The 24,806-nt window shown below is 39.2% G+C and overlaps 1 protein-coding gene across 1 annotated transcript in view; it reads left to right on the plus strand.

Annotated features, from left to right (window-relative positions):
- Positions 1–24,246, plus strand: part of KCNMB2 (potassium calcium-activated channel subfamily M regulatory beta subunit 2) — a 30,003-nt gene extending 5,757 nt beyond the window's left edge. The window contains exons 2-4 of the mRNA XM_054577074.1: positions 9,130–9,300; positions 11,675–11,870; positions 23,791–24,246. Of these exons, the coding sequence (XP_054433049.1) occupies positions 9,130–9,300; positions 11,675–11,870; positions 23,791–24,075 (652 nt within the window). The 3' untranslated portion in view covers positions 24,076–24,246. The remainder of the gene's footprint in view (positions 1–9,129; positions 9,301–11,674; positions 11,871–23,790) is intronic.
- Positions 24,247–24,806: the final 560 nt, after the last annotated feature.

The raw sequence follows: 24,806 nt of genomic DNA on the forward strand, positions 1-24,806 counted from the left end.
TAGAGTCACTCTATTTATTTTTTGTTATTTATTTCTACCATTGGTGCACTAGAGCCAAATAATATACTCAGTATAGAGGTTATACTCCTCAAAGGCTCTTTAGGTTATAAGGATAGCCTAACTTATTTAAATAATTCACCTAATTTTCTGTTTTCTTTTATATTTTTCACTAAAGACTTATAGAATGTAATATGCTGATATATCAGGTAAAAATAAATAAGAGTCAGAAATTAAGATACCATTGGGAAATTGTGTGATCTGATAAGTTAAAGACAGGACAAAAAGAATTAACTTCTACTTTTGTTTCCATAATTTTGCTCTCACTCATAGTCTCTTATTTATAAAATAATATTACAAGTCTTCCTTGACAATAATAACATTAGGTTCATGGGCAAAACCCTCACGTTAATGACAGAATTAAGTGTGACTGTCATTTGTTCCCAAACCCAAAAGCACATTCCCTCCAATGGAATGGACACTCAAAAAGATTGAAAACAGAAAAACAATTAAACTGATCAAATTGGATCATATAAATATATACCTACTAGCTCCAAAACAAAGAACGAACAGTGAAATCTGAAACTAATAGATGAGGATATACACATAAGAAGCACATCTCAAACACGTGGGAGGTTTTGGTGGACAGAAGGCAGGCCGGTGGCTGTCTTAATGCCACTCCCAGCTCTGCCATATGGGTTAACAGGTTGAGGGTTCCTGGGGCAGAACCACACAGCTACTCTGCTCATTTCAGCTCAGCTGGCACTTAGCAATTCATTGCCCCACAGGTCCATCCTCACAGGACCTAACAGAAGGCACTTTTCCTTGAAGTCTGGAAACCAGAGCCCTTAGTACCTGAAAAGCTTGAGGTTTTTCTAGAAGGAATGCTCACTTTGTTGGTAGCAGAGTTCACTGATAGAGAGGCGGAAGCCAGGGACCTGCTTCCACCCTTGTTCTCTGATTTATTTGGTTTCAGTAACCATTTAACCTCCCAGTGCTGGCTATCTCACAACGTAAGCATACGTACAGCCATTTGTAGCCCACATAAAAGGAACACACTTTGTGAGCTTAATAAATGCAAGAGACTGAGCTTACAAAGATGAATGCAGTCTGGCTCTGGCTCTTGAGCAGCTCAGTATTCAGTGGGCCAGAGAAGCCTAAATACAGATATTCCGTATGTTAAGTAGTATGCGTAAGTTTCTGAAACACTCTCTGCCAAGTAATTTCAGATACGTATAATTCTTCACTTCTATTCACATCTTTCCTTTTCCCTTTTCTACACTTTCTAGGTGTCCCCTCACCTCTCTGCAGCTTTAGCACCCTTTGCTGACCTGCCTCCCTGCCCGCTGTGTGCTCCAGGGCCCTAGCCGTCTTTTTGTTTTTCTGACTATCTAGAAAGTTTCAAGAAAATCTACGGTGTTCATTGTTACCTCTGGGCACAAATGATGCCTACATCTAAATCTTCATCACCCTGCCACTGCTTTTTCCCAACCCCTCCCTCTTTCATACCTGAAATGCTGGGAGAGTTTCAAAATCAGTCCCTTCAGAATCAGTCTAATGTAAAGCTTTCTAAACAACCAACCATACTAACGTGAATGAGCTTTCTAAAGTATAAATCTAATCACAGCACTTCCTTGCTTAAGTTATTTTAATTGCTCCTTTAACTTTAGAGACACACAAGGTCTTTTATCTCTGGCTCCTGCCTATCTAACCAGTTCACTGCCTGCCATCCCCCACCCACTAGATCCTGGAATCCAACCACACTCAGCTACCCCAATTCCCTCACATTCCGCTTGGATACTCTCTCCCCTCCCAGTTGTTTTGCTCACTGGAGACTCAATTCAGTGTGTCACAGGACCTGAACCATCCCTGCTTAAATCAAGTTATTATGGCCTCCAGCTGGCAGCCTTCTAAACCACCTTCATGCTAATTAATAATAATCATAGCCCTGGGTCAATTTATCTACCACTAACCCTTCAAGGAATGCCCAGTACAGCGATAACCAATTTGTCTGAAGCCAATATGCCACACATATACACACACACAAAAATCATTTACCAATCATTTGATGAATTTACCAAATTTGCTATTTTTCCAAAAACTTTGTATGATCACTGTAACCCCACATGGTTCTCTGGGTTAGCAGCAACGAAAGAGGTTGCAGGAGGTCCAGATTTGGGGCCTTCATCCTCTCCCCCTCTGTTGCTCAGTTTCTGCAGCCACGGTTCCTCTATTTCTCTGCCCCTTCATCTTTCCTTCCCTGTGTCCCTAACATCCTCTGCTTCTAGTCTTCTCTTCTCTCTGTCCCCTGGTCTTCCCTTCCCACCCCCCACCACAGCCATGCCCTATAGCTCCCTCTCTTCTGCAGTTCCCCCTCTTGGGCTGCCTCTCTCTAGGATCAGCAGGTCACGCTGTTCATTACGCTGATTCTCCCCTTCAGCTCTGCCCCAGCAGGGAGCCCCACCATTTTTACCCAGATCCCTCCTATTGCAATAACAGGACCAGAGCAGAGACAAATTAATATTTTGTAAAATACTGTTATAAGGACAAAATAAAAACTGATTAAGTAAAAATTCATGAATTTTCAAAAAGCTATTAAAAATTTCCATACAAAATCAATTATTATAACCTTATGAATGGTTAAAAGAAATAAATTTGGGTTAATTGATAAAGCTGACACATCTAAGTAGTCACAATGTGAAATTTGCCACAAGGACCTCAGCAATGCTGAAAGGTTAGCAAAACAGCAAATGATTCTAAAAGAGATTTGAAAAAAATCAATATAAATTGAAAGGCTCCCATATGAAATGCTAAACTTCTGTTACATCTATTAGAAGAATATATTCCAACACATATTCAAGAAAGATATATCTATGAATATATTCATAAGAATATGTTTATAAGGAGACTAAGTCTCCCTAGGAAACTTAGCTTTTAAGAAAAAATCAAACATCTTAAAGCACTGCCAGGAAGAATAAAAAGAATATACTTTATAATTGAATTTATTTTTAAAGTATTGTTTCAAAATATGCATAAGAAAAATATATTCATATTCTTTACCATAATTAAAATAATACACCTTAAAATAAGCCTTTATTAAATCTATAAGTATGATAAAGTGGGCAAATTATTCATTTAGCAAAGTGATCCTTCAACAAATTAGTGAATTGGCTCATCTCGGTACATTAGCCATTCAGTAACTGATCCTTCAGCAGATCCACTCCCAGCATATTAACCTGCTTCCCTCTTGGACTCTTCTCTAATCAGTCTCATTGCAATGCACATAATTATTTGTATCTCACCCAGCTCCCTCAGGAGATGTCTTATTCACTTTGTATCCCCAGAATTTGGCACAATGTGTTTCACCCTGTGAAGACTTTTAAAAACATTGACAAATGAATAAACAAATGAATTCATTAATGACCTTTACCCTGCATTAACCTGAATACTTTCCTCCTGCAGACTAAATAACAAGGGAATCTGAATTTAAATGGATGAAGGCCAAGGAGAAAAATCTTTTTCCACATTTTACTCTTTATAACCATGTTCGTATGAGGTCTGTCCAGAAGTTATCCAGCCATGTAATATGAAAAATAGAGACATTTGCTGAAGAAGATACAAGATACAAGAAACATTGTACATAGGACAGTGATGCCTCAGTCCCCTTCAAAGTAGGCACCTGGGGACTTCACACATTTCTCCCAGTCACCATCAGCTACTCCATCATATTTTCCTGAATATCATAGATGGTCTGACATCTCTTCCCTTTCAAAGGTGATTTTAGTTTTTGGGAAAGCCAGAACTCACAGGGCACCACCAAACCTGGGCTGTAGGGGGGCTGAGTCACCTGGGTGACTTGATGTTTCAACAAAAAACTCTGCACGAGACGTGATACATGAATGGGCACATTGTTGTGATGAGGCTGTCAATCACCAGTTGCCCACAGCTGTAGCATTCTGTATCATCTGAATAGTTTCTGTGTAGGAATGTCCAAGCTTAATGCAAAATTTGATGCAGATTTCTTGCTCTACTCGCTCAGTCATTTTGAATGCGATGGCCACACAGTACACATGCTCACTCAATGGTGTCCACTGCCCCTGCTGACTAGTATAGTGAAGTTGTCAGTGTTCACACATATACATTCCTGTCCCGTCTCCTTTGCTACCAGGTTACATCGATGTTGCACAAACCATTCTCATTATATTAACAATGGCTGGATTTTTCTGGACAGCTCTCTCTCTCTCTCTCTCTCTCTGTCTATCTATCTATATATATGCACACACATACATATATGTATATATACACACATATACACACATACATGTGTGCATATATACACATATCTTCATAAATATTTTGCTTATGAACTATAGGCCTAATATCAAAATTTAAGAAACTATGTAAATATGAAGCTTGGAATAAAGTTGTATTATGTTGATAATTGCTGGAGGTAAAAAAAAATTAAACTTTTTTGGACAATTAAACTTTTTTATGCAAAATAGTCAGTTATTTTTGGGTTTGCCCCGTGATTTCTCAATAACTCACATGCTCTAAAAGGATTTAGACAAAATGTTCCCTGTATATGTAGAAAAGACTCCACATATCTTCTAGTTGTTATTGTCAACATGTGTAAATGTTGATTTGTATCCACCATGCTGATTCAGGGTTCAGCAGGAACCATGAAGCCAACACTGCACCATCAGAGCTTAAACATACTGCTTTGCCAGCACATGCCAAAGCTTGATCTGCTCCAAAGTTATAAATCCAATTTCCTGCTATATACCTACTCTTGTACATCCCCCATATTTGAAACTGAATTTGTAGTCATGGTCCAGCCTTATTCTCCCTCCTGAGACCTCAAATTTAGTGACCTATACTGGCATTAATTCCCTTATTTCTCCCAAATCCTCTTTTAGGAAGACTCACAGAGAATAGATACAAAGAGCCAAAGGGAGATAAAATATCAGCTCTGATAATAGTGGCACAGTAACTCCCAAATTACAAGGCTTCCTAGTTTGAAGAATGATGTTTAGGCCTGAGGCCCAAAATATACCATTGTACTCCTCCCTAGCATTGAAGGCAACTTGGGATAGGAGGGACCACATCGCTAATCCACTTAATCTCAGGCTGTGGGTATTCTGTTTCCCAGCTGAAGTTTACTACCTAGAGATAAGAAGGCCAAAGCACACCAGGCCTGAACAAAGGCAATGCCAAGTGATAAATTAAAAACTGCTACACCTGAGTAGTGTGACTTTCAGACTCACCCAAAAGATAGATCAGCCCCTGACTCTCAGGCTCTGGTGCAGCTCACCAATCAGATGTCACCTGAGCTCAGGACACTATGTTTGTGGGAGAGAGAATCTACAAATATACAATAAACCTCTCACTTCTTACCAGGGCAGCAAAAAACCTCTCTTGGGAGTTCTCATGACTAGAGAAACAAGCCTTAATCCTCTCTACCATTTCCCTAATCATCCAAGCCAAGTGCTTGGCCATGAATCTAAAGTACATTATTTTTCTTACTTCTTTTATCACCCCTTATTTTCTGTCGATCACCAGATCCTGAAGTTTTATCTCCTAGATCTTTCTCCATACATCTTTTTCTCTCCATCTATCCACCCTTGATATTAGGTCCAGTCCTCATCATCCTTTGCCAACACAACAGCAACAATCTCCGAATTCTTTCTGATTTTGTTCCATTTCTAATTTAATCTCCACATCGCAACCAGAGTAATTCTGAAACTCAATCTGATCATGTTACCCTCTGACAGCTTCCCATTAACTACAAGGATAAAGCCAAGCTCTTTAGAATGACTTACAAAACCCTTCAAGACCTACTACCTTTCCAAACTCATCTGCCCCATTTCCCCATCCCATACGCAGCCCAGTAATATGAAAATGCCGGTAGTTTCTGACAGCCCATGCGGCTGCAAATCTTCATCCCTTTGTTCATGCAACTCCTCCTGTCTGAAATACTCTTGGCTCCTGTCTTATTTGGTCAACTCTGATTCAACTTCTTCTTCAGGAAGCTTTCCGTAACCTCCGTACTTGTCCCTGCCTTGCTCCCTCAATCTGGAGAAAGTACTCTTCTTCTGTACTCGCTCTGTGAATAGCTACATCATTGGATTGACTACGCTTTACTGATTTTTTTTCTATGTCTGTCTTCCTATTGGTTAGCGGCCAAATCCCCAGTAACCACAGGTTACCAGCACTCAAGATAAGCTTGTGGGCTTAAACTAAACACTTTGTTTTCCCAACTTATTAATTCATTCCTTAATTCATCCATTAATTCAGCAATAACTTGTCGATGAATTTTATGACTTTCACCTCACTCACCCACTTTTGCCTGGCTGAGTAATATCCTGATTTCCCAGAAGTGTTTGGCCTGTGTGGAAACCAATCATTTTCCTGCTTTGCTACACATCCAGAGTATATGAGGAACGTTTGTTAGTCATTTTCAAGTTGTGATTGGTAAATTACCCATTTGAGTAATTTTTATAAGCTCTTGTTCCAGTGACATTCCTGACATTACACTGCATCTCTTTTATGGGTATAGGCCAATATAAGTGATGCTGCTTGACAGCCTAATACCCTGGAACTGTGAGACTATCGCTCCCTCCTTGCTGGCTTCCATCTGCAGAAAATGCAAATCTCAATGACAGCCATCAGAATTAAGCACACTTTGATAAACAATAATAGCAAAATAGTGTCAGATTATTATTTCACAGCAGGCCTTAGAAGTCACTCAGGTTCCGCTTGTCTCTTCTTTTTTCAGAAGTCGGCCTGCTCAAGGGCTTTAGCTGTGAACGGGCACTGATCTCTCTTTTTTTTCTTTTTTCATTTCAGTTCATACAGGGTCAAGTTTAAAGAGCTTTGATATAAACCCTACCTTTTCCAAAGAAAGTCTCAGAAAGCAATGGGGAATCTTAGAGGGTGGGAGGCAGCGAGCTCTTCCCACAGCAGTGGGCTTGGGAACCAGAGAATAATGAATGAGAGGGTCTCTCGGTGCTTCTGGCAATGAGGATAATGAGCGGCCATAGTGAGTGCAGGCAGGAGGCCGCCAGAAAGAACTTGACCGGGAAAAGGTAAGGAGCAAAGGCCTCTGTGATTCTCCCCCCACCATGGGCCCATTTCCCCACGAAAGAGTAAGATTTGTATAAACTACCTTGTAAAGAGAATTTTAAAATAATAATAATAGCAAGCTAATTGGTTAATTTTACACCTGATAACCAGGTTAATAAATATCATACCCTAAAACCTTTTGGAAATATATTAAGCATATACACACTCTCACACCTCTATCAGGGAACAAAATATTTAATAACCAGCCCAAAATATACCAGCCAACCAGAACAGATGCCCACTATAAACACCAGGAAGGCCGTCCTGGATCACAAAGTTAAATGCATATACACACAAGTGAATATACACACAACTGCACAAAACCAGGCATTTCTTCCCTCCCCTTCAAAGTTCCATACTGAATTCTACTCTGGTTTCTTTTTGAAGCAACAAGAATGACTAGTAATAGAAATGTGAAAGAAAAATCTGAAGCTATTCTTGTGTTGGTTTTGGGGGGTTTTTTTTGCCTTAAGCTTTAAAAAAAATGACATAAGAGTTTCTCCACTTTCAGCCTTCTACTTGTCCTTATCTCTCTTCCCAGGCCCTAAAGACCAGCAACTCCCCAGCTCCCTTCTCAAAATAGAAACTAAAGGAGAACCCATGCTGCTCGTGGGCTGCCTGCCTCGCTGGACTCCCTGAGCCTGGCCTTCCTCCCCATCCTCCTCACGGACCTCTCCAAGCACCCCACACCCCCCAGCAATTTCCTACTTTGCTTTTTTTGCCTTTTCCTCCAGATCTTGTTTCAAATTCAATCCTCTACTCATAAACTTTTCACATCATTATTTATCATTATTTTGCCATTCTGCCCTTTAAAATTCTTCGGAGAATAGTAATTTTAGGATGCTCTGAGGCTCACGTCATGGAGCCAAAGCTCGCAACCTATTTTTCAATGGGAACATTTGTTAGATACCGCATGTCAGTCATTCTCCTGGATAATTTACTTACACATCTCATTCAACCATTACAATGCAGTGGAAATGTGATTCCCACATTGCTGCAACCTGGGAATCAGAAGGGCTGAGGAACTTGTCATTGATCACACAGCTAGTAAGCAGCGAAATCCAGTTTGGAACTCAGGAGATCATCTGACTTCGATCTCATGTTCTTTCATACCCAATGTTGCTGCTGTAAAATAAATGTCAAAAATAATAATAATCGCTAGCCAAAGTTAGAGTCTCACCTTGATTTGACTAACACTTTTCCAAATGCTCTCAAGTGTTTACAAATAAGGCTGAGTCACCACTCCACATCTTAACATGGCTTATAAATCTTAAGCCAACGGAGCCCCAAGCAAACCTAAGCTTGAGGAAAATGTTAGCCAAAATAACTTTTGTCTACTACTTTTGAGGGAAAATAAGGTTTTAAGTTATAGATTCTCAATGTACATTGCCATTTATTTGAATTAATGTTCCATTGTGTATTCAGAAAGTATAAAGTGATCAGGGATGATCAGCTGGGGGTTAAATGGCAAAAGCAACAAACCCAAAGCATTATGTTAATGGTTGAGAGGATTGTTTTTCTTTCTTTAGAGAGAACAAAGTATTTACAGGTAGACATGGGCCCCCAAGTAAAGAATGAGGACTTGTTTCTTTTTTTCTTTTTGAAGAAAGAATTCCTGTTATGAGTTATAATAATTTATATTTTAAAAACACTTAGGATAATTTTTATTGTTGTTTTGAGTATGCTCCTGAGATTAGTATCTTTATCAAACTGTCTTTATATTAACAGAAAACGGTCAAATAATACATTTGTTCCATGAGAAAAGAGAAGAGAAGGGTTTGGCTACTTGTTTCTTGCTCAGAGTTGAGATGTTTGTGTGTCAGTGTATTTGTGTGTCTGTGTGTGTGTGTGTTGGGGGGCAATAGGCACATGCTGGGATCTTGTTGCCCTCAGGCAGCTTTGGAGTGGGCTCCTCTCGGCCTCCCTGGCCTGGGAAGGCTTGGGCAGCGGCTTACTCCCTAGGTAAGTAACTGTGAACCTCACATAAGGCTCTATTATTTTCAACCTCAGAAATATTTACCAAAAAATCAGAGACCACGACCTACTGGACAAAAGAAAAACTGTCACAGCACTGAAAGCTGGCGAGGACCGGGCCATTCTCCTGGGACTGACCATGATGGTGTGCTCCGTCATGATGTACTTTCTGCTGGGGATCACACTCCTGCGCTCATATATGCAGAGGTAACACCACTGGCAGGACGGGACACTCGTCTTTTGTCTCTTCCTTCTCCCTCCTCCCCTTCTTCCCTAATCAGAATGTTGAGCAGTGCCTGGCACATAATATTTTTCAATGACATTGTCTAGTAATAATGATAAATGATCTCTATTTATACACCGCCTACTATGTGCCAGGAACTTTCCATATATTACATGTTTAATTTTCACAACTATTCTATAAGGTAAACATTAGTATACTCATTATAAAAACGGCAAAACTGAGGCTCAAGACAGAAATAATTTGCCCAGTGTCCCACAGCTCTAGCACACAGCAGAGCCAAGATCCAAACACACATCCCTCAGATACTTCCAGGGACTCTCTTCCTGTCTCTCCATACCTCTGTTCATCCTCCACCCTCTTTCCTCTTCCACCCCACCCCCGCTCCTCCAGCCCTCCACACATCAGTGGTCCTCAACTGCACATTTAAACTTCCTGAGAAACTTTTAAAAATACCCATGCTCAGTCCCCACCACCATCACCCCAGAGGTCAGACTTAATTGCTCTGGCATGGGAACCAGACACCAGTAGTTTTTTAATTTCCCCAGGTGATTCTAATACGCTGTCAAAGCCGAGAAACACTGCTATGCACCACCTTGGAAAAAAAGTACAGAGTTTGAACCCCTTTCATTTTACTGTTTGCCCATGGTTTACTGAATACATAGGGAGGCAATTAAATTACTGAGATTCCATATTCCCCCTTGAGTAAGCCACGGCATCTCTAGCTAACACTGCTTGTAAATTGGACGCTGTGAGCACAGGAGAGCCCAGCATTATTCTAACAAGTAGGGAAAGTCTCCCAGTGGTTCAGCTTAAAGAGATGAGAGCCTTTCAAAATAAAAACTGAGGCTGTGATCCAAAAAAGAAGCAAACCACTTTGTGGCATTTAATTCTCCACCTAAATTAATACTTTCACTTCAGAAGAAAACTGTGGCTGAAATATAGTAATTTGCTAAAATTAAGACATCTTCTCATCTGTGACTGCTCTGCCCTGTTTCCTGGATGCCTTCAGCTCTCTCCTTCTCAATGGAAGTGCTGATGGCTCAGGCCCTGAGCGTTCACGGATTCCAAACCTCTTTCAGATCCTCACATCTGTTTAGAACCATCTAAGACTTTTTCCTCCCTGGATAAGCAACCTCTGGTCACCCACGCCCTAAGGAAATTCAATTTGCCACACCAGAGGGGGTCAGGACTACTATAGTGCCTCTGGTATGAAACAGGACAAAGAAAGGGGGCCCTGCCAGCACATGTCCAGCAAAAGAAAGGGGTATTAATCTGCAAAGAAAACACGTCTTCTGTTCACTACGGAAATCGGCTTACACCCAGAAGCAAAACATCGACTGCTGGTGTGTTACTTCCAAATCACAAATGTTACTTGTGGTTATAAAATTATAAATATTTTAGAATAAAAAGCTAGTCAATAAGCAGCTGGAAGGGGTTTTTTTTTCTTTAATCTTTCTATCTGCAAGGTCCCAGGGCGCAAACATGAAGCTAGTAGTGAACATAGAAGGTCCTCTTTTCCACTGTGCTCATGGGAGGTAACAACAGCAACATGGAACCAGCCTGGGCCTTGGAGAACGAAATCCAGGCTTAGGTGGACTCACAATTTCCGTCACTCACTAGTTCTGTATGCTTGCACGTTACTTGATTTCTGACCCTTCGTTCACTCACCCTTAAAGGGAACTAATACCCAACTTATAGACAAGAGAGGATAATGTATAAATTAATGTAATGTAATCAGATAAAATACTGATTAGGGTGGAGAGAAGAATGCGCAAGTGATTGTTCTTGGTATAATCAAAATGTGCAGCTATCTTTTCTCCCTTACTAGGAATACCTTAAAGAAATAGATCCCTGTCCTTCCATCTGCCGAGCTGGACCTCAAGCCCCTCCGCCCCTTTGTCACGTCCCGCCCTCTTCTCCCTTACACCTTCTCTGCCTACCAACTGGGCAGACATTGCAGAGGTGAGGGCTGGGGCATGGCAGGAAGTTGCCTACAAGGTAGAAATACAGAGTGAGTGCAGGTTGTGATGTAATAAGGTGCTTTATGCCTATCAGTGAATTTAAGATAGGAAAAAAATAACTTAAACCAAGCATTGAAAAAATATTATACTATAACCAGTGATAGTCATTGAAAGAGTTCTCAGGTGCCAGGCAAATTTTGTCTGTTTGTATTACTGTTTGCCTAAAGCTGCTCTATTTAAAGGTATAAACTTTAATAGATTGTATTATAGATCTGGAAAACATTTCTCAGGTTAAGGACAAATGACCCCCTCTATTTATGCCTCCCTTGCTATTAGCTCTCTGAACCTGTGTTTTACCCTCCCCATCCCTCTGCAGCGTGTGGACTGAAGAGTCTCAGTGCACGTTGCTGAACGCGTCCATTACGGAAACATTTAACTGCTCCTTCAGCTGTGGCCCCGACTGCTGGCAACTCTCTCAGTACCCCTGCCTCCAGGTGTACGTGAACCTGACTTCTTCAGGTGAAAAGCTTCTTCTCTACCACACCGAAGAGACGATAAAAATCAATCAGAAGGTAGGTCACCCCCCTCAGAGCCCCCGCACCCAGCTCATCTCTCTCTGAAGTTTCCCTGGGCCAGAATTTCAAAGGAAAATGCCACCGGGAAGCAGGCCCTGCCTTATCTATAAACAGAACTCACTATTTAACTCTGGCCTGAGAAACATTTATTTTCTGTGCAAGTTGTAGACAAATCATCCCCCCACTTTGCGGTAGTGCAGATTTACCCTTTACTTCCATTTAGAAGAATAAACATCATATCCTTATTTATACACTAGTAGACTGAGTCTTTCAAAGCAAATGCACAGCTTAAGAGTTGTACAAGCCAGAATCCCAACTATTGGTCATATATCGGGGAGCCACGGAGTAAAGCTGTATTTGGCTTTTCCACAGTCATTGTCACTTAGTTCTGTGATCCTGGAGATGTAACTTAACTTCTCTGAGCCTCAGCTTCCTTTTCTCTAAAAAGGTAAAAAACAATGGCCATCTTTCAAGGTCACTGTGAGAATTAGAGCAGAGAATGTAAGGTGCTGAGCAGAGTGCGGTGCCTGGCACGGGGGAGACTGTCAATCCAAGGTCACAGTGTGTGTGCCTGTCTTTCATATGTATTATGTGGACATAGTACATATGGAGGCTGAATTTTTCCAGCATATTCAAGTTCACATGATAGGTGGTCAAGACGCAGGTAAAATTTGCAGTTATAAGGCCTGGGATAACCCGTCAAGTGTCAGCACAACCAACCTGCTACTATCAGTTTTAAATTAAATATACTGAGTTTTGGATTTATGGTAGCAACTCAGATGACCAGAGTACTCTTATGCCAAAGCAACCCGGTGCCACTCCAATAGGATAAGTGGCCCTCATCACCCAGGTACAGCCCTCATTACTCCAGCTTCCCTTGTAAAAACTTTTCATTACAATTATCAGCACTTAAGTGACACAGATTGTATGTATTGGAAAAATGCTGTAGCTTTGAAGTTTGATACTAGAACATAGGCTTTATTTTGCAATATATTGACACAAATTAAGGAAATCCATCTTTTATTTTTACTGCAATAACTTACAAGAATTCTCCCAAATGTCCCTGAGGATTTAACATAATAAATATTTCAAATAGCTTTTGAAAATAGCTATTTTCAAAAATAGCTCTGACTTCTTTTGTCTGGGATAGCCACAGATAATACCAGTCCTCACCCTTTTCTGCAAATCTATAAAGCTCAGCTCTCCCACAAAGTGTGTGTTTTTCAAGATCTTCCCTCAAGTCAGATTTTTTAAATCAAAGCTGACCTGTAACAACAAATGCTTATAAAAGTCTCAAAACTTCATGGAATTGGAAATTGGCCAAAGTCAAATAAGCATCAAAAAGTGAGATGTATTTCCATTTCCTCGTTTTGATATTTTATCACTACAGATCTGTAAATGCACTAACAGGGCTATAAACAGGAATTGGACCTACCATAGAAAGTCTCAGTTAAAAATTTAGGACCAGTATCTTGTCTGCTGTCAACATGGTAGTAGGTCATTTTTTTGGTTTATTTGCCCCATTACCTTGTTTTTGACTGTAACTTATAACACACATACAGAAACATGCAAGAAATGAAAGAATACAGCTCAAGCATTTATTAGAGTTTCCTACATATAACTATGATGAAGTTAAAGAAATAAATCATTTCTTGCACCACAAAAATACCTTTCATGCCTCCTCCCAATAACTATGCCCCTGCCAAATGCAACAACTCTCCTGACATTATGGCAATTATTTTCTTATTTTTCTTTGTAGTTTTATTACCTAAGCATATATCCGCAAACACTGTATTTTAGTTTTGCCTGGTTTTTAAACATTACATAAGTGGAATCACACAGAATATTTCCCTTTGTGTCTGGCTTGCTTTGCACAACACTGTATTTGTTAGAGTCATTCCATTTGGTGATACCTCACTCATTTTTATTAATGTATCATTTCCCATAGTATGAACATGCCAATTTACTTACTCATTCTACTGTTGGTGGATATTTTGAGTCACAGTTTGGCACCATTACAAGTAATTCTGCCATGAATAGTTTCATAAATATCTCTTGGTGCACAAGCACGCACATTTCTGTAGGGTATAAACCTGGGAATGGAATATCTAGATCATGGCGTATACTTGGTTTAGGAGATAATGCCAAATGGTTTTCCAAAGTGCCTTCACCAATATACACTCTCACCAGCCTTATATACCCTCACCAGCCCTGTGGGTATGAGAGTTTTTAATTGCTACAAATCCTCACCAATCCTTGGTATCACCTGTAATTTTAATTTAGTTAATATGGTAATATTTCCTTTGGTTCTCATGACTAGTGTTTCCAAATGCCTTTTCATGTATTTATTGGCCATTTGCATATCTTCTTTTGTACAATGTCTGTTCAAGCCCCTTCTCCATTTTTCTATTGGACTGTTTCTTCTGCATATTCATTCAAGGAATTCTTTAAATCTAGATATGAACATCCATTGGCTATATGTCTTGAAAATATCTTCTCCCATTATGTGGCCTTCTCACTATCTTAATGATGTCTTTGAATGAAAGAAATTTATAATTTCAATACAGCCAAATGTTAGCTTTTGTGGTGTTTTCTTTTCTTTTCTTTTCTTTTTTGTCCTGTTTAAAGTCTTTATGTACACTGAGGTCATAATTTTCCTAAAGTATTTTCCAGAAGCAAATGGTTTCTCTTTTGACATTTAGAGTACAATCAACCTGGAACTGATATTTATGTAGGAGCCAAGTTTCTGAGTATCTTTTTTTTTTCATGTGAACATCCAGTTGTCCAAGTCCATTCATGAAAAGACCACCTTTTCCTGGCCTGATTATTTTTATAATCCCATTTCCCCTTCTGTTTTCTTGGAAGTTACCTGTTCTGTTGCTGTTATTTTCATTTTTAGCCTAGAGATTAAAACTTGAAATCTTGACTAATCAAGAACAATAAAACATTTTAACTCCACTTATTCTCTTCTCAACTTATATATTATTATTTTCTATATATACCAAAGCTCATGTAGACATTATTATTGTTTTTGTATATAGTAGATATTAATTTACATGTGTTCCCATGATTTTCCATTTTCATTATTTTTCATTCCCTCCTTTATCTCTGGTCTTCAATCTGAGATCATGTTTCTACTGTTTGAAGAACACTTTTTAATTAGTATTAAGTAATATCTACTTTAAAGAATTATCTCAGCTTTCATTTGTCTGAAAATATTTTATTTCATTCTCATCCTTGAAGGATACATTCACTGAATATAAAATTCTAAGTTGGTTGATATTTGTTTCTACACATTGAAAACATCCCATTGTCTTCTGGTGAACATTGTTACTATTTAGAAATCAGCTTTAAGCTCGTTGCTGCTTCTTTGAAAGTAATTTTGGTATATTTCAAAGATTATTTTCTTGGGTTTCCTACAGTTTAACCATTATGTGCCAAAATGCACATTTATTTTTATTTAGACAGCTTAGTGTTCCCAGGGCCTATTCCTTGATGTTCTTTGTCAAGTTTAGATAGTTCTTAGTCATCATCATATCATATAGAATCTCTGCTTTCATTCTCTCCCATTTCTCTTCCTTGGAATCCAAGTTGGCCATATGTTAGGTTTTCTCACTGTATTCCCTATGTGTCTTATGCTTCTTCTTATAGTTTCCCTTTTTTTGTCTTTTTGTGCTTCATTCTGGATACTGACCTATATTCTAATTCTCAATTTTTTCCTCAGCTCTAATATATCTACTGTTAAACCCATCCTTTGAGTTCTTAATTTCTCTTATTGTAATTTTCATTTCTAAAACATTCATTTGGGTATTATTTTATAATTTTTAGTTTTCGACAATATTCTTATCCTTGTCTTTTAAATCCTTTGGCATAAAAAGCAAAATTTTAGATAAAGTTTATGTTGATGACTTCAATATCTGGAGTCCCTATGTGCCTATTCTATTTTCTTCTCTTTTTCCACATGTTGTATAATAGCTGGTTAATTTTTATTAGATTTAATATATCATATTTACAAAATTAATTATAAAACTATTTTTAAGCCTAGGATGATGTCATATTTTCCCAAACTTATTTTCATTTGCTTCCACCAGGACCCTGGGTGTATTGGCTGTTCATGATCCCCTCATTCTGACTTCATAAGTTGAGACATTCGCGTCTCAGTGGAAATCCTTGTGAGGACCTGTTTTGCCTCAGGTTTACCATTACTCCTATGAAGCAGCCCTTAAAAGTCCCAAAATAAAGTGAATGGGGGGATTTCATCAGAGCCCCGACTTGACAGGCCTTACCTCTGCAAGGCTGTCAAAAACACCATTCAGCCTTCCTGGCTCTCAGCCCTCTCCCAGAATCAGCAGATGCTCCCAGGGGAAAGGTGGCACCCAACACTGGCACACCCTCCTGGCCTGGTAGTATTTCATCCCCTAGTTAGCTGTCCTCTGCTCTTAATTGGAAGTGTATACATTGAAAATACAGTTATCTTCATTCCAGAAGGTTATTAAGCCATGATCTTAATCCAACCTAAGAAATAGTCAGGATATTCCTGAAGGGAGAAAAATTAAAATACTCTCTATGTGGATCTCTCCTTCCTGTTATCCACCCCTAAGCTTACCAAAAAGAATAACCTTCCCCATAGTTACCAAAAAACAGTAGCTTTATTAAGATAGATAAGGCGCTGCTGACAATGTTTGATTTGAGACAACAGGAGGCAAAGGATATCAAGCAAGCAAGCTGTCTGCATCTTTGTAGAAAACATTCAAAGGATTTTATTTTCAATTTTCACACTCTCTAATGTATTCTTTTTCCTTAGCCTTTAAAGGCAGTGCCCAGCCTCTTGTCAGCATTACACCTAAAGCTGCTTAAGCTGATAAGCGGGCACTGTCTTGGGAGACCGCCCCACTGACAGCCTCTGGGGGCTGCAGGTGGGCTCGACGGCCCCCGCCGCTCCCGGTGACTTGGTGTCACTAGAATCATAAACAGTGGCTAAGTGTTCATGCACTCTAATTGTTCAATTTTCCAATGCTGGTCTCCTTTGGGAGTTTAAAATCTTTATACCCACCAGGGAGTCTTTAAACATACCCAAACCTCTGGTTTGAGAGTGAATTTAAATGAATTTTGATGCAAAACCAGAAAATGTAACTATTTTTTGGTATGTGGCACAATACTCTATGTATGGTAATTTATATATTACTGTAATGGGAAAAATAGCTATTTTGGGTGGAGAATAAGTTCTATAAGTTCACCAGTTATTTACAACTCCAAACTCAATATCGTCCCTCATTTTGTCACCCATTCTGAAGCCTTCTGTGTTCTCTAAATCCTGAGAATATTTGTACCTAGAACAACGTTTCTCAACCTCAACACTACTTACATTCAGGATGGAATAAATCTTTGTTTTCTGTAAAGGTTGGGGGCGGGGGGGGGCTGCCCTGTACATTGTGGGATGTTTAGTAGCATCCCTGGTCCTACCCACTAGATGACTGGCATCTTCCTCCCTCTAGTTGTGACAACTAAAAATGTCTCCAGAGAGTTCCAAACCACTGGTCTAGATTTTATTGAGCTTTGAGCTTGGATGCTATAAGATCCCGGAATCCTAAGCAAAGCTTGTACTCATTGGGTTCCTCTGAACAGCATTGGTAGGGTAAGGGAAAGGGAAGAAAATAATGTGAAGTTGAAAATCTAAATGGGAAATAACAGGGACCCAATATTTAGTAAGTGTCTACTATGAACTATGTGCCCAGCACCATGCTAAGAACTTCATAATAATTATCTCATTTAGTCCTGACTAAACCTCTTCTTGTAAAGTTATAACAACCAGATTTTACCAAGAGCCCAGAATGTTCCAGCCACAGCACAGTACTAAATATTTTACATGAACTCATTTGATTACAGCAGAAATCCCAATTATTAGGTACCACCATTAGCTCCGCTTTGCAATAATGCAGCTGAGCTCAGAAAATGAAATAATTTTCCCAAAGTCACACACACACTAACGAGGTCCAAATTAAAAATCTAAGTCTTTTTACCTCATCATGTTATCTCTTAAGGAGAAAAATATTAAAGCATTCTCTTGAGAGAGGAACGATAAGGGCTCTGAGAAATCTAAATTCCACGAGATATTTATCCTTTTGATGGTATATTTTAGTGAACTGCTGAGAATCCATGCCATTCCATCATATTCCAAGAGGTACTTAGCATCAAATAAAATGCTCTGAGCAAAGAATAGAATTATCTGCAATCCATAGGGAAGGTCAGGGGTATATATTTAGCACCAGTTTACATAGGGTAGATATTAGACAGATATAAGTGCACCCTGAAAAGGAGGAAGAAAAACATGGAAATTTGACATATGACATCTTCATAATGAGCACCTTATTTTAGGAATATTTATTAGACATTTGCTGAGACTGCAATGGACCAAAGATTCAGAAATGCTTTGGTTATTGATGGAGTTTAGTCACGGCTCACCAAAGCTAAATTCTGGAAAAGCTAAGGGTCTTTTTATGCATGAAAGAAAGGAAGAATGTGCCTGAAAGACACTTATCCTGAGCATCAAGAAGAGATGAATGGAGAAGGAACCTACTCCTTTCCAGTTTCCAAGAAAGAAGACCACAGAGAAGAGCGAGGTCAGATTACATATCTACCTACTTTACTTTGGGCCTAATTGGAGACATCATGGGCTGGTGGCTCCATGCGTTAAACTACTATGGGTATCGACTAATCCCAAGGCTCCAGGCAGCTTCTATTTCATTAGTGGATTTCCTAGGTCTTTTAAATTTCTTCTCTACTCCAAATCAAGCATAAAAGCGATCATAAATGTAAAAGTTCTGGAAAACAGGAAAAATAAAAACCTCTCTCAGGAGGAACCTGTTTCACTACTGAAAGACACTAAAGTATATAGCAGAGTGTGAATACTATCTTCCTCCAATCTACCAAACGTTTCAAACAGTCCTGCCTGCCAAAATCAGGCAGACACAGGAAGTGCAGACTAAACAAATGTAAACTAAATTTTCTGGGATTCACTTTCTCACAGAGCAGGAAGTCTCAAAAGGAAAAGAGCACAAGGTCCCAATTTACCTTCTCAGCTGCTCTGCCCATCACTAATATTCCAATGACTCAAAAGTACAAAATACACTTGGGCCCAGAGTAACCCAAGGCTGCCAGCTGGTGACCTGTCTGTTCATTGTATACAGGGATGATGTTTTCTTCTCTGGCCCAGGACACAAAGCCTGACACGCTGTACACACTTAATAAACATACTTGGGGACACTAGAAAAAGTTTTATCTGACTTCGGAACCAAGAATATTCACGCTTCACATGAACAATGTTTTTATTTTTGTTTTGTTTGTATCTCACAGACATTGTGGACTATAATGTCCAACTACTGCAGAGTTCTGAGAGCAAATATGCAGCCCCCTCTGTGAAGGGTATAATCTTTACTGAGAGCCTTTTTAGCCTCATTCTTGGTGCCGTGTCATCGCCCCACGCAGTTTTGTATGGTTTTCCTGTTTCTCTCCCGTTGATCTATCCTACATTGTTTGTGTTTTTGATGCCCATGCCTGGCATACTACCTGGCACATTAGAGACAATAACTAGTGATTGGATTTTATTAAATATCTAACCCCTCTCTGAAATAAGACACTCTATTTTTTATAAAAGAAAACCTTCTCCTAAGGTGATCCTGAGAATTGATAGCTCCCTTCCTATAGTCATAAGGAGGGAGGCTGACCTTTGAGGTATGTAATTCACATACCCCCTCCACCCCCACCCCACCTCCTCCCCACATCTTTTACTTTCAGGTGAAGACCTGCCACTTTGGGCTTCACACAGGTCTACAAAGTACGTCTAAGCAAAGCGCAAGAGGGAGTTTCTCAAAACTTCTGTCTATCATGAGAATAAAAATAACTCTATTAATGTAAAAGATTCTAGAAGTGAGCCTGAGGAAAAAAATATTTTTCAGTGACTTTCCAAAGAGTGGGAGAGAAGGTGCAATTGCTGAGCCTTTGTTGCCATGTATGGGAAATGACAGTCAGGAGAAGGTGACAGGACCCAGGTTTCCCCAGTCGGGAGAGGAAAGGTCATGTTGCGGAGCCATTTCTGTGGTTTTCAGTAATAAAGAGAATTTAAGGGGTTTGGGAAAGCAGAGGGTTTATTAACAACATTCAAGATTAAGAAGAGAGATGTGAGTCTAAATCTTCTGCTGAATGACTGCCTCAGAGGTTTGCTAGGTTTATATATGCATATGTTAGGGCACAAAAGAATGACTTATAGCCAAGGGAAAAATAAAATATATTTTAACAAATTTTGATTAGTACTTACATGTCTTGCATATATAAAATTATTATTCATATATTGCTTTGTATTATGCATCATGCAGACTCTAAAATTAAATCTTTCCCATGCCATACTTACCACTAAAAATATGAAATGATCTAAAAATGCCAGGATTTTTATTTTTTCAGCCTACATTACATTTTTCCTGGTAAGTGTAGATTACTTTGTAGAGTTTTCACATATTAAAATATATACTATGTATTCTAAACCAATCATATCAAATTATCCTTGAAACATAAGATGAAATCATAAGATCACTAAATCTTCACCACAAATTCACACCAGCCTCAGAAACATACACATAGCTATAGTCTGAGCCACAGAAACAAGAACCTAGAATTCAAATACATGATTCAGCGTAATGTCAAAGCTCAGACACCAAAGCAAGGAATACAAGACAAGGGCCATCGAAAGGACTGTTCCTGTCAAAACCATGTAGTTAGTAGTTTTGCTTTTCTGAGAGTTTTCATAGGATAGGATATGCACTTGGTTAAAAACCATTTGGAATTCCAATAAGAAAATATGTTAAGGAAAATATACTGAGGCTTCTACTATTCATCATTTAATCCCCACACAAACCCTGCCAGGGAGGCTCTACTAACCCTGTTATGTACAAAAAGAAGTTGATTCTGAGGAGCAAAGTATCTTCCTTATAAAAACGCAGTAACCAGATCCCCTGAACACACGTCAGGGAGGGGCTCTGCAGACTCCATCGTGTGTTCATTATCACAACAGAGGGCCCGTCAATAAGGAAAGTAAAAGAATGATTGACAAAGGGAACAGTTTTCAGGGATCAGTAGCAGACTTAGTGGGAGCCGGGTTACATATGTTAGAAGGTGGCAGGTGGCCAGGTTAGAGAAACCTAAAAACACACAAGCAAAGGAATCTTTTCTCCATTAGCAATGCGGAGTTGTGCTTATATGTGCCGCTGGCCCTCAGGACCCAAGTCCAATCACGTATGGAACACATCTTGCTAGTTGGTCTCAAAGGTAATTTATATCTCATTTTACTTGGAAGAATCTTACCCAGTGTCAGAACTATTGTCATTTGGCTGACAAATGTTTCTTGAAAAAAAATTTAAAAGCCATATCAATTCACAAGAGGATAAGAAAAGAAAAAAAAACTCCAGTTTTAATGGAATGCCGTTTTTGTTGAGATCATTTCAATAACTTAGTACTCTTAGCCACGGAATCTAATACTATAAACTGCCTTGGCATAAAAATATATAAAAGCCTGATGCATTTGTAATCTAAATTGACTCTGTATGGATTCAACCACAAATGGCTTGTCTGTGTTTTTTTTCTTTTTAATACTTTGCTTCAGAAAACATTTTTTAAAATTTCAAGGCCTGATCTGGGTAGCATTGAAGAGGGGAAAAAAAATATCCCCTCACTGCCTTACATCTTTTTGACCCAGAATGCATCCAGCTAGTGGAAAATTTGCTTCATGCTGGTCATAGGCATATTTTCGTACTAAGTAATAACTCACTGGGAAATCGTGCTCTTGGAGATACTTTCAGACCTTTAGTGTTGTTCTAGTACCAGCTCCCTGCTGTACTTCATTTATGGGTGTACTCACACTTATTCTTAGCTAATTAAGTCTAAAGGTATCAACCAACTCTCTTGTTATGAAAACATTACTTTAAGCCTGGTTTACAATAAAAGCCAACATGCGCATCCTCCACTCTTAGCTAGTCACAGAATTTTCCTGCTGTTTAGAGTCAAATAATCCCATGCTTCCAGCCCCGCGAACAAAGCAAGGAGCCAGTATACCCACTAATAAAGTCCGGGAGAAGAGTGAGCCAAACATACTCCATTAGCAAAACTCAGTTATTTCATAGCTCCTTGCTGTGAGATCTCTAAGTGTAAACTGTTCCACAATTCCAGGACCCTGCCCCAAAGCCCCCACCCGCGGACCTCCTCATTCGCCATCGCCCGCTTCGTCGGTGTCACAGCCCACCCCGGGAGTGGCCGTCACCTCGTAAAAGCCATAGATGGGACTATAATAACAGTAAATTGGTAGCAGGGTACAATTTTGTGATTTTTAAAATAAAATCAGTACTTTGACAATTTTTCAACAGAAAAATAAGTGTTTTTAAATACGCAATCTTTATTGTATTTTTTCCATTACCATTTAGTGCCCTTATGCCCCCCCAACCCCAGCAATGACCACACTGTTGTCCACGTCCATGGGTCCTTTTCCCTTGGTGCTCGATCCCTCCACTCTCTAACCTCCCTCCACGCCCCCGCTAGCTGTCTTCTATCCCAAATCACACCAAAACACTATAGATTAGCAGCAACCTTGTCACAGACCAACTTAACTCAGATAAATCAGTTGATAATGTGTTGATAAAAGAGACAGGGACTTTTTTTTTTCCATATTGGGATATACCTCACCATAGGGAGGAGAAAGAGTTAACCAAGGATCCATACATCTCCCAGATGTATGACTTAAATTTCCATTTTCCTAACTATTTAAAAAATGAGATTTACTGTTACATGAGTTTTGTCACTGCCCATTTACCGACCAAGGAAAGGGGGTCCAAGAGATTTTATCCCCTCAGAAACTGCTTTATAATTAGGAAAATGTGTTCAAAAATATATCCAATAAATAATATTTTTAAAACTACAAAGTTTATTAATTTTATCTATATTCAGAGAAAAGGAAGAGGGGACAGAGAAAGGAGAACACAAAGAAGGAACAGAGGGGAAAATGTAAAGCAAGCCAAGGGGAGGGGGCCATGCAGGGAAGGAAAAGAAATAAAAAGAAAGAAATCAAAGGATACAAGTGTGTAGAAAGACAGAAAGGAGAGATGTGTACAGGAGATAGAGCAAGAAAGAAGGAGAGGTAGAAAGATCAAAGGAAAGATACTGTAAATTCTCAGATGGGTGCTGGTTAAAGAGTAAACTGATTCGGTACTGTTTCAATTTTCCTAGGTTTATAGAAAAAATACCTTATTATGCTAACTGGGCATGAAGCATTCATCATAGCTCTTCATTCAATATTCCTACACTTTCCAATATTCTTTGTCAGCAGCTCACCAAGGTGTATAAGTTTTCTTCACTATAGTAGCAAGGTGAACAAGGTGACTTGGCTGAACACAGTAAGCCAAGCCAAAAGAATAAGAGAAACTACTTTCCCTGAGAGAACTGGTAGCTTTTGATGTTACAATACATGGACAGCTCTGAACAGACAAAAGACAGAAAGGTTGACATTCTGATTCTATGGAAAAGTGTATTTAATAGGGAATAATTAAAACCCACTGTATTTAACTATGGCAAAAAGAATTCATTAATGTCATCCAACTTTAATTAATATTTAAACATATAGGTGGGCTAGCAAAGTATATCTTGGTTGGATACCAAAAACATTGCTTTAACCAACATGTGAATTCTTAGGCTTTCTGGAGGCACTGGTTTGAATGCAAAAAGAATAACCACCTTGCTTATTTTACAGATCATTAAGTGGGCCTCAATACCCTATCCCCTCCTAGTACCAGACACACACACACACACACACACACACACACACACACACACACACACACACACCGTGTCTTCTGGTGACCATTTATCTCATTTTCCACAGTGCTCCTATATCCCTAAGTGTGGAAAAAATTTTGAAGAATCCATGTCTCTGGTGAATGTTGTCATGGAGAACTTCAGGAAGTACCAGCACTTTTCCTGCTATTCTGACCCGGAGGGAAACCAGAAGAGTGTCATCCTCACCAAACTCTACAGTTCCAACGTGCTGTTCCATTCACTCTTCTGGCCCACGTGTATGATGGCTGGCGGCGTGGTGATCATTGCCATGGTGAAACTCACACAGTACCTCTCCCTGCTCTGTGAGAGAATCCAGCGGATCAATAGATAAACGCAAAATGGATGAGATTATTTTTTTTAAAGCTCAAATACTGTTTTCTTTCATTCTTCACCAAAGAACCTTAAGTTTGTAATGTGCAGTCTGTTATGAGTTCCTTATACGTAGAGCAATAATGTAAAAGCTGTTCTATATGCAAACATGATGTCTTTATTATTCAGGAAAAGAAATAACTATGTTGTGTTGGTTGTTTTCCTGATCTTGTTTCAGTGCTGGAAATAGTACTTCCTTCTCTTGTTCAGCCAAAATAGGGCTCAGTTATTCATTTGCCAAGGTTTGTGGAGGAATGTAGACAATGTTAACGTGGTAAGTTCTGTGTTTTGAGTTGTCAGATCTCTTGAAGACATTTCTGTAATATTTTTTATTATTCATTGTTTACTAAAGCTGCAGCCAAAAATATTTTTTCTTTTCTGACCCAAAACTGAGCTCTACAGTAAGTGAAGGGACCAGATTTCCTCCCTAAAAGATGTTAATGCTTTTTCCTTGTATTTCTTTCTACCATATCACTGTAAAGACAGAAGGGTTAGGGGGAAAACCCAGCCAGCTATTTTCCTTTAATCACTTTCTATTCATAACTTTAGATTTCTTTCAACTGATTTTCAGAAAAATCTGTTTTCAATAATTCTGTAATTTTTTTTCTGTGATTTAAATAGAAAATGAACAGAGCCCTTTTCCATGTAAGACCCTGCTGCTGCGTGAGATGACACTTGCAAGGAGTTGAGTTA

Source organism: Pteronotus mesoamericanus, unplaced genomic scaffold (assembly GCF_021234165.1).
Source record: "Pteronotus mesoamericanus isolate MK-2021 breed Mesoamerican mustached bat unplaced genomic scaffold, CSHL_Meso_final contig_116, whole genome shotgun sequence".
NCBI lineage: Eukaryota > Metazoa > Chordata > Mammalia > Chiroptera > Mormoopidae > Pteronotus > Pteronotus mesoamericanus.